At 38.8% G+C, this 11,064-nt stretch overlaps 1 protein-coding gene across 8 annotated transcripts in view; it reads left to right on the top strand.

Moving 5' to 3' along the window:
• LOC106882916 (regulator of G-protein signaling 12) overlaps positions 1-11,064 on the top strand; it is a 106,072-nt gene that overhangs the window by 81,414 nt on the left and 13,594 nt on the right. For all 8 annotated transcript variants that reach the window (XM_014933746.2, XM_014933747.2, XM_014933753.2 and 5 more), the window contains 4 exons: positions 3,156-3,341; positions 6,703-6,789; positions 7,596-7,742; positions 10,537-10,707. In XM_014933746.2, coding sequence (XP_014789232.1) covers positions 3,156-3,341; positions 6,703-6,789; positions 7,596-7,742; positions 10,537-10,707 — 591 coding nt within the window. The remainder of the gene's footprint in view (positions 1-3,155; positions 3,342-6,702; positions 6,790-7,595; positions 7,743-10,536; positions 10,708-11,064) is intronic.

The following is an 11,064-nucleotide window of genomic DNA, read 5'->3' as shown; positions in this document are numbered from 1 at the left end:
TATACATAGGCAGAGATATGGCTGTGATTAAGAAGTTTGCTTCCCAGCGATATGTTTTTTTGTTTAGTCCCACTACTTTCCACCTTGGCAAATGTTTTCCACTACAAACTCATGTCAAACAAAGCCTTGTGAGTGGATTTGGTGGATGGAAACTGAAAGAAGCCCATCTTCCATAGAAAATTAATAATAAAGGACACTGCTTCTATAATAGTGATGCTTGTCTACTCACACACACGTGTGTGTGTGTGTGTGCATTGAGGTGAGTGTGTTTGTGTCTGCTTCTGTTGACATTATGCCATAGTTGTGAACAAGTGTCACCATTATACAAATGGTGTCCTTCATCACCAATTTTCCATGGAAACCTGTTTGACCCTGAGGAAATACCAACCTTACTTGGAAACAGAAAAGGATTGGCAGAAAGTAGAGTATCCAGGTGTAGAAAATCTGCCACTGAGAATTCTGTCTGACCCAAGGAAGCTTGGAAAAAGTTGATGTTAAAACAATGCTGCTGATGATATATAGATGTGTGTGTGTGTGTCTTTCTCTCTCTCTCTCTCTCTCTCTCTATATATATATATATATTATATATATATATATATATATATGCTTGAGAAGAAGACCCATCAAGCCAAGTAAAATTGCAGTCATGGCAGGCATTGGTGTCATGCAAATGGCACCTGTGCCAGTGGCACATAAAAGCACCCATTACACTCTTGGAGTGGTTGGCATTAGGAAGGGCACCCAACCATAGAAAACCATGCCAAATCAGACTGGAGTCTGGTGCAGCCTTCCAGCATGCCAGCCCTGGTCAACCCTCCAACCCATGCCAGCTAAATGATGATGATGATGATGATGATATATATACACACACATACACGCATACAAATGTATTTGTCCATAATATTGTGAGCTTTGTCTCTACATGTGTGTGTGGGCAGGTAATAAATGTTGTCATAAAGACAACATTATGTTAAATCATTCAAGTCTCGTCTTGTCTGTAACTCCCACCAACACCCCACCTTTCTCCTGTTTCTTTCACTTGATATATTGTCAACCTGGGTGCAATGTGTGTATATGTTTGTGATGGAATGTCTTCGTGCATACCTATGCGTCCTTTCTGCTCTCCAGCTGTCCTTGTATATTTTATAATAAACTGTTTCCAAAGGAAAATCTGTCAGACTATCTTCGATCATTCCATGCTCTCTCTCTCCTGGCATAGCTATACAAACATTGACTCCATGCTGCTGTTACTGTTGTTTCTAAATTTGTTAATGAAATAATGGACTAATTATAACAGTGACAATTAACTATAACACCAATCATTCATTATAAAAGCAGTAATTAATTATGATACCAATATATGATTTTAACAGTAACAAGCAATTAAAATAGCAGCAATGTCGTTAAGCATCCTTCATTAAAATTCTACATAATATGTTCAAAGTCATCACAAGACAGTGTGTCTGGTGGAATTGCTGAAGATGCCAGAGTTGACTGGAATGATATAAGAAGGTGCAATGCATGGCTGTGTATCCATGTGGTTCCAGGATCAATTCCACTTTACAGAACCTCGAGCATGTATTTTCTCATATAACTTTGGGTCAACCAATGCACAATGAGTGGAATTTTATCAGTGGAAACTTTTGAGCTTCCATTATGTTTTCATGTGTATATGTGTGTGGTTGCATATATATATCATCATCATCATCATTTAACGTCCGATGATGTTGATGATGATATATATGCAACCACACACACATACACATACATGTTGAGAGACAAAGTCCTGTTTGTCAACCTCAGTGGGCATTATAAAATTTGTAACATTTTTTTCAAATCAATTTCCTGGCATTTTTTCAAATTGGCTGAGAAAGTTTTCTGTTGTTGGACTGAGCTGAATTATTAACAAAAGCCTTCCATCTGTCCATGTTCTTTGATCAATGAAGCAATAAATGGACAAGAATTTATTTGGTTTTTTGAGCTGACTTGCAGCTTTCGGGGGTCGTGGAGCCAATTAGTTTTTTTCTTAAATTAAAAACTGGATTAAGAGTGGAAGGGCAATGGTAGTAGTAGAACTGTGTATTGTAGTAGTAGTAGTAGTAGTAGTAGTAGTAGTAGCAGCAGCAGCAGCAGTTGTGTGTTGGTGGATGTGGTGGTAAGTTTTTAATTGAAAAGATATTTTGGCAACTTGACAATTGGAAGTGGTGGGGGTGGGGGTGACAAGAGGAGTGGCAGAGATGGGGGGGGAGGCAGTGTCTTAATGTATTAACAATAATGTTGTAATGCAGTTGTGTGATATCACAGACGTTTGACATGGATATCTCTGGATAAACTCTTAATACAATAACAATGCTATAGGTGATGGGTGGGGGTGGGGTCTGCTATTATCATCACCACCACCACCACCACCACCTCTACTATTAGAGATATATTGGTAAAGCTATCACTGCTGTTGAACATGACCATCACTACTGAAGAGATATTGTTACAAACCAATGAAAGAACCTTTATGTGGTTGCTTGACCTGCTGGAAATAGCAACCAAGTCTCTCTGAAACAGCATTCTGTCTTAAAAGGGGAAGGACACACATTAGATAATGTTATTCTAGATTCTCCTTCAAAAGACTGAGTGGTCATGGCTGGAAGGCCTTTGATCATGCATCTACACAATCATGGTTAACCTTAACCTAAACACCACAAACACCAGCAGTGACAACACCAGCAACACCAACACTGGCTGTCCTTCTGGAGTGTCACACTTTGGCTACACAGTTTTTTTTTTGTGTACATATGTCCACCACCGTCACCACCACACCACCAATCTACTGTGTCATTTATCACCCACCACCACCACCGCCACCACCACCACCACCACCAAGTGTTACCAGTAGTTTCAGTGCTGGAATTATTAATTGTCTCAAGACATAAACAACAGTGACACACACTTTTCACCTGACAGTATGATGTGTGTGAAATTTCTTCAGTTTAAGGGAACAGAAATATTTCCACCACCACCACCACCACCGTGTACACTTGAAACATTATTTCGTTGTAAGGTAAGGAGGTTTTTATATACACATACATACAACACATAAATGTATTTATATACGCAGATGCATAAATTGAAATGTTTTGTTTTGTTTTTGTTTTTTTTAGTCATTAGTTGCCAGTGGAAATGATGGTCTGCTTCCTGAAAAGCTGGGCGCTGCCAACAGCATCAACAGTATTGTAAACCATGATGATGGCAGTAATGGTTGTGGGCGAGAGGTGAGCAGGGTGGCCTCCTGGGCCGTCAGCTTCAACCGACTTTTGGAAGATCCTGCTGGTGTGGAAGTGTTCACAGTAAGTTATTCATCACTCAAACATATTTGAGGGTTGTGGGTGGCAGGAAAATCGATAGAGCAATGGATTAAATGCCTTGTGCTACTTAATAGTACCATTTTATATATTCTTGGTTCAAATACTGCCAGGATGAACTTTGTCTCTCCTCCTTTTACATTTTATTGAAGAAATACCAGTGATGGACTGGGGTAGATTTTAAGGACCCTGAAGAATAAAAGGCAAAAATTTTTCCTTTTTCTGACCTCAATTGATTTCTTCGTAGTGATTGATTTGCAATGGATCAATCATTGGTTCATTAGTGAGAGTGACAAGGGAATACCCGCAGCTTGGTGTAGAACATATATTACAAAATATTTCATTGCAAGTGTACTGATTCTCTCCAGTGTTTATATCTTTCATTGATATAAAATAGTGAAAGTTTATATATGTGTGTCATCGTTTAACGTCCGCTTTCCATGCTAGCATGGGTTGGACGATTTGACTGAGGACTGGTGAAACCGGATGGCAACACCAGGCTCCGGTCTGATTTGGCAGAGTTTCTACAGCTGGATGCCCTTCCTAACGCCAACCACTCAGAGAGTGTAGTGGGTGCTTTTACGTGTCACCCGCACGAAAACGGCCACGCTCGAAATGGTGTCTTTTATGTGCCACCCGCACAAGCCAGTCCAGGGGCACTGGCAACGATCTCGCTCGAAAATCCTACAGGAGCCAGTCAGGCGGTACTGGCAACGGCCACGCTCAAAATGGTGCATCTCATGTGCCACCCGCACAAGAACCAGTCCAGGGGCACTGGCAACGATCTTACTTGGCTTGCCGGGTCTTCTCACGCACAGCCCATTTCCAAGTGTATATATATATATATATATATATATATATGAAAGGTAGCGGGTTTGAACCTAGACCCTATATAGTTGCAATGCAAGCATCTTAACCACCTAGCCATAGCAATTTAAGACAACTTTCAGTGTGAGCCAGTCTTCTTGGATTTGGCAATACTTCAACTGTTTAAACTCCTGACCTTTTTGATACAGGGGTTTGGCCAGCATTTCACACCTATTGTACCTTCTTCATTCAGAGCAATAAATTACTGAATAAGATTTTGTGTTTGGGGAGGAATTGGTAATTGCATTTGTTTTTGTGAGATTAACTTTATATTGCTTCTTATCAGAAACTCAAACAGAAAAAGCTTATCAGCTTTAAGTTGCTCAGTTCAAAATCATCATCACCATCATCATCTTTTAACATCCACTTTCCATGCTGGCATGGGTTGGATGGTTTGACTGAGGATTAGCAAGCCAGGAGGCTGCACCAGACTCCAATCTGATCTGGCAAGGTTTCTACAGCTGGATGCCCTTCCTAATGCCAACCACTGAGAGTGTAGTGAGTACTTTTTATGTGCCACCAGCATGAGGGCCAATCAGGCGGCACTGGCATCGGCCATGACAACAACTTCACTTGACTCAACAGGTCTTCTCAAACACAGTATATTGCCAGACGATTGTAGGGTACTTTTAAACGGGGGGCTGATTATGTGGCACTGGCATTGGCCATGACTACGATCTCACTTGGTTTGCCAGGTCTTCTCAAGTACAGCATATCTCTGAAGGTCTCAGTTTCTTGTCATTGCCTTTGTGTTTTACTGCTGTGTAGCATGGCTGTTGGCATACATGCATCATACAATCTACCTTTCACTCTATGTGAGAGGCCCTTTCTTACCAGCAGAGGTAGGAGCTCTCTAAACTTTGCCCAAGCTATTCTTATTCTAGCAGCTACACTCTCAGAACATCTACCCCCCGCTACTGACTAGGTCACTTAGGTAACAGAAGCTATCAATTCTAGTTTTCCCCCCTGGCATGTGATGGAATCTGTTTTCTGTACATTTTTGGTGTTTATTATAATCATTATTGTAAGAAAAAATTTTGTATACAATCAATAGAGAAATATTTAAATGGCTAACATAACTAATGTCAAAATATTTCACATACACACACAAACGTACCAGAAAGACAAATTAAAAATATTTTGTAAGATTTTGTAGTTTCTCAAAGTATTGTTGTATGGAAAGCTATCATAATTCTCTCTCTCTCTCTCTGATAGGAAAAATAGGATATAAAAAGAAAAAAAGTAAACAATCATAATGTTTGAGCTTGACTACTGACAAGACAGTAAGGTTTGAGGGTTAAATAAGCTTAGTGAAAATCCCCCCTGCCAGTCCTCAACTGAATCTGTTTCCACAGCCAGTTGGGATGTGTTCTTGTTGCAAGTCAAAAAGTGAAGCAATGTAAATATTTAACATCATAGACTTTCCAATATAAAAATGTTTTCTTTCATATTCACAAGGGCACAGGTTATGTTTCGTTGGGGGAAACAAGCAATAAATTGAGCCAACTCTGATCAATCACTGGTAATGAACAATGAAATTATTCAATGAAGTTGGAAATAACTTTAAGAAGAGGTTAAGGAGGTGTGTCTTATAATTACATTGTTTCTGGTTTGATCCTACAAGCTTTGTGGGGGAAAATTAGAGAGAGACGGAGACTATAAGGAAGTGAGAGGATCTGTATGTGTTCTTAATTTGTTTTCCTAATTAGTCACCCAGTTTAAAGCCACCCCCGCTGGTCCTTGGCTACTTTTAGTAGAGCCCACTCTGTTGTCATCCAGTTTAACACCACCACCTGGTCCTTGGCTATTCTAACTCTATTGCTTGCGTCCAGAGCAGGTCTCTGCTTTGGCAATGGTTCATCAATCACAGCTGACCTCATCCACTCCTGTATCAGGCCTAGATATTGTACAAAAATGTTGTGTTTGTTTGTTTTTACTCTTCAGAATAAATCACAAAATACACGCACACATGCACAAAATTCCAAAATATTATTCTACCTCATTAATAAGTGTTGTCTCACCTGTCAAAAAATACAAGATGAAGGAAAAGAAATGGGTGGGAAGGGCTTTAAAGAGTCTGTTTGTTAAAGCAAGACCTATCTGTTCTTTTGGAAACATTTGCCTGTAATTCACAGACTGGTTTTCTCTCCCTGCCTATCTCTTCCTTTAAGAGGCCATCAATGTTTCATTGACAATTTTACTATCATTGTCTGTCTGTCTCTCTCTCATACATAAATACAGACATATACATATATATGATGGGCTTCTTTCAGTTTCCATCTCCCAAATCCACTCGCATGGCTTGGTCGGCCCAAGGCTATAGTAAAAGACGCTTGCCCAAGGTGTCATGCAGTGGGACTGAACCCAGAACCATGTGATCAGGAAGCAAGCTTCTTACCACACAGCCATGCCTGTGCCAACTTAATTATCCTAATTATCATTTCACTTGATTGTGAATCCTTTTTATTTCCCAAAACAGGATTTTCTACAGAAAGAGTTCAGTGAAGAGAATATTCACTTTTGGTTAGCAGTTGATGATTTTAAGAGGTCACTTGATGTGAATAAGGTTAGTATGGCTTCAATATTAGGTGTCACGTGTGTGTGTGTGTTTGCATGATTATGTATATTTCTCTGTGTGTGTATATATATTACATTGTTCATATGTGTGTGTGTGTCTGTCATCATTATTATTATCCTTGCTTTAATGTCTCCTTTTCCATTCTTGCCTGGATTGGATGAAGCTATGATTCAAGCAGAGTATTTCACAGCCAGACCCCCTTCTTGATACCAATCCTTACCTGTTTCAAACAAAGGTGATAATCTGCCAGTGTATTGAACAACAAACTGCCCAGACATTGAAAAGAACTGGGAACAAACCACATCTTTTGTAGAATCTAAGCTGTTTTGAATTTACAAAGATTGCACAACATGTCAAGACATGATAAGAAGTCGACATGCTTTCATGGTGGACTGCAAATAAATGAGCCCATTTTTAAGGACAATGAGGTTTTGTTTACAGTCATAGAACACATGTGAAGATGAGGAGAAATACCTACACTCACACACACATAACATGCTTCTTCCATTTCTGTTGACCAATTTCACTCACAAAGTATTGGTCAACCCATGGCCATATATAATACAAGACACCAGCTGATAGTGTCCTAACTGCATGGTTTCAAAATCTCTTAACCACACATCCATGCTTGTGTGTGTGTGTGTGTGTGTGATTTCATGTTGGTTGGTGATAGGAAGAGCATCCCCTTGTTAAAATAATTCTCACATATTTGCAAAAATTTTTTCTAGTTTCCAACCCCCAACCCTAGCCCTTCATATATTTCTTAACTTGAACTTTCTCTTTTTCACCACCAGAGAAATTCAATCGCGTCTGAGATTTTTGGAAAGCATCTTGGCCCAGGAGCTTCAGAACCTGTGAATGTTGACAGTTTAGCTCGCCAGACAGCAGAGCAGTTATTAGACAAACCCACCTCAACCATGTTTGATGCTGCTCAGAGACAGGTAAGACCTCTTTGTACATTATTTACAATTGACGGATATTTGTCCTCATCTTGTTTGTTGTTAACACGTTTCGGCTGATATACCCTCCAGCCTTCATCAGGTGTCTTGGGGAAGTTTCGAACCTGGGTTCTTAATCCTTAGGTATTTTTCGATGTTATTATTATTCCAGGCAGTGACCTGAATAACAATAACAATAATAATAATATTAACAATAACAATAACAATAACAATAACAACAACAGCAGCAACAGCAACAGCAGCAACAACAACAACAACAACAACATCGAAAAATACTTTAGGAATGAGAACCCAGGTTTGAAATTTCCCCAAGACACCAGATGAAGGCTGGAGGGTACATCAGCCGAAACGTTGTGTTAACAAGAAACAAGATGAGGACAAATATCCGTCAAATGTAAGTAATATACATAATTCCTCATCTCTTAAATACAGAACTGTAAGACCTCTTTGTCTATCATTTATTTATACTGGAGGACTTTAGTACCAAACTAGTCTCTTGTTTATATGTATTGAGGCCTTTATTATTAAACTACTGACAGCTTTGAGACGACTAAAAACAATGATGTTTAAGTCACATGACATATTTAGTCTCATTGCCAGAGCTTCTTGTTTTCGTCAGCTTCAACAAATTTTGTGTATTAGATGCTTGCTGACCGCAAGATAATATTTTGTAGAGAACTGGATATAAATAATTGATGTGGCACCATTGTATGACATAAAACTTATAGCAAACCAACAAGGGCAGCCTCTATGCAGTTGCTTGACCTGCTAGAAATAGCAACTAAATCTCTCAGATTAAGCCATATCAACTTTAAAAAGGGCACATTGAGCAATGTTACACTAGAGATATAAGAAGACTGGATGTTTAATGGTCAGATCGTCATTATGAGGACTGATCTGCAGCTAAACAATCACAACATATATTAAAAGCTTTTGGAGGGTGAAAGGCAAATCTAAACAATAATGTGGAAACAAGTTCAATATTATGGAAAATGTTTCTCTGGCTTTATTCTATGTCCACTTAGAGTGATGCTGGAGATGTATCAAAGGTTTGGTTTATAAATATGCAAACTCATGCATACATACATACTCACGCATGCGTGTGCACACACACACACACACACACACACACACTGGCATACATGAGCCCCATGTGGGTAGTAAAGAAATAACACACTGGCATACATATGTATGTATTTAGAAGATGATGGAGCTAAAGAATTAATTATCGGAATTGTATTTGACTTCTTATTAAATATAACAAATAAAAATGACATAAGAGTATAGAGAGAGGCTTGGAAAGATGGTGGAAGCAGAGAGTGTTAGCAAGTAGCTGGAAAGGGAGCTAGGTAGCAAGTCTGCTGAGAGATTCCCACAGACTTTGTGGCATAAGGTGTTCCAGGCTGGAACAAGAAGACCAGATATGATTACAGAGGACAAAATAAGCAGTGTAAGAATCATAGGCTTTTAAATTCCATATGATAATAGGGTGGATACCCAAGAAATTGAGAAATATCAGGATCTAACCAGAGAGCTGAAGAAATTGTGGAAGGCTTTGACAGCAGTTAATTGGGGAACAGGGCACAACATTCAAAATTCTACCTAAAAAAACTGAAAGATATAGGAATTACATAGGCTTGCATTATAGACCTGCAGAAAAGTACCATTCTATATTCTGCAAGAATCCAAAGAAAGATTCTTCAGATTCGAGGAGACTTATAGTTACCAAACTTTAAGATGACATTCCTGCTAATTAAATCAACATTTAATAGCTCAATGATGCCACCATTACTGCCACTGGTGATGATGATGATGATGATGAGACAAATTCATTATGGCAAAAATAGACAAAATCACAAAAAGTGTTGAGAAAGGGGAATGCACTCATTAAGTTCCTGCAGTCCTTTGGCTCAGAAGGGATATAGATGCAGACATGACTGTGTAGCCAGGGCATTACACCGGGACATATTACAGCAAATAGGGTTTAAAGTAGGAAGAAAAATGGTCCCAATATCAACCAGAGAGTGTAATAGAGAACGATGAGTTTAAGGTTTTATGGAACTTTATTGGACTGGCAGATTTTTAACTTCAAGTGAGATGTTTTGATATTATTGTTCTGGACAAGGGGGGGAAAAGAGTGCCTCATCATAGATGTGGCTATATCTGTAGACATGAAGTCAAAGAAGAAGAGAAAATAGTCAAATGCCAGGGTTTGGCTACAGGAATATAAAGACTGTGGAGGGTTTCTACAAAAGTAATCCTATTTGTTATAGGTGCCCTAGGTATTGTCATCAACAGCCTTGGCAGTTTCGTTATTGAGATTAGTCTAACTACAAGAGTTGCATCATTTCAGAAATCTGCTCTTTTAAGAAGAAAGAAAAGTCCTTGATATTTAAGGGAACTGGTTGCGACCCGGTATCAAGGATTTTGTTTCCAAATGTAATACATTTGTGCTTGCTATGAATAATAATAATGGATTCAAATTTTGGTACAAGACCAGAAATTTTGAGGGGGCTAAGTTGATTTCATCAACCCCAGTATGCAACTGGTACTTATTTTATCAACCCCAAAAGGATGAAGAAAATGATAATAATAATAATAAGTCTCTGTACTATAGGCACAGTTGACCTCAGTAGAATTTGAATTCAAGACATAAAAAGTTAGACCAAAATGCTGCTGTACATTTTTTCCAACATGGTAACAATTCTGCTAGTTTACTACCTTATTAGCAGTAGCAGTAGCAGTAGTAATAATGTTGATGATTCATTTTTATCAGATCTTCCAGCTCATGAAGCAGGACAGTTATGCGAGGTTCCTCAAGTCAGAATTCTACAAGACTCATTTAATGGCTGAGATGGAGAGCAAGTTACCAACTTCTCGTACTGCAGTCTTTACTGCTGTTGCAATGCTGCATTCTAAAACAGGCAAAGAGGTTGACAAAAAGAAGGTAAGTCTTTTTGTGTGTGTCGGTGTGTTGTTTCACTACTTGCATCCTACGAGGCTTAGAAAACCATATATTTTTGCTATCTACCATAGACTCAGGAACCAAAGTTTTCACACACATAAACAGTTTGGCATTTCTGTCTTGAGGGATGGATACAGTTCTTTGGTGCTAGTTATGTTGCAGTTGTAATTTAGTTGTTCAGATGGGAAATGCCTGAGTGCATATAATGTTGCACAAAGAGCTTGCTGGAAGTGGTTTGCTGTTTGCTCAAAGTCTTTTGTTACCAAATTTCTGTTGAAATACACTCCTTGTCTTTCAATTAATTTTGAGAATAATGGAATAACTTTGCCATTTATTAAG

Source organism: Octopus bimaculoides, chromosome 14, assembly GCF_001194135.2.
Source record: "Octopus bimaculoides isolate UCB-OBI-ISO-001 chromosome 14, ASM119413v2, whole genome shotgun sequence".
NCBI lineage: Eukaryota > Metazoa > Mollusca > Cephalopoda > Octopoda > Octopodidae > Octopus > Octopus bimaculoides.
This window is presented reverse-complemented; position numbering and strand designations above follow the sequence as displayed.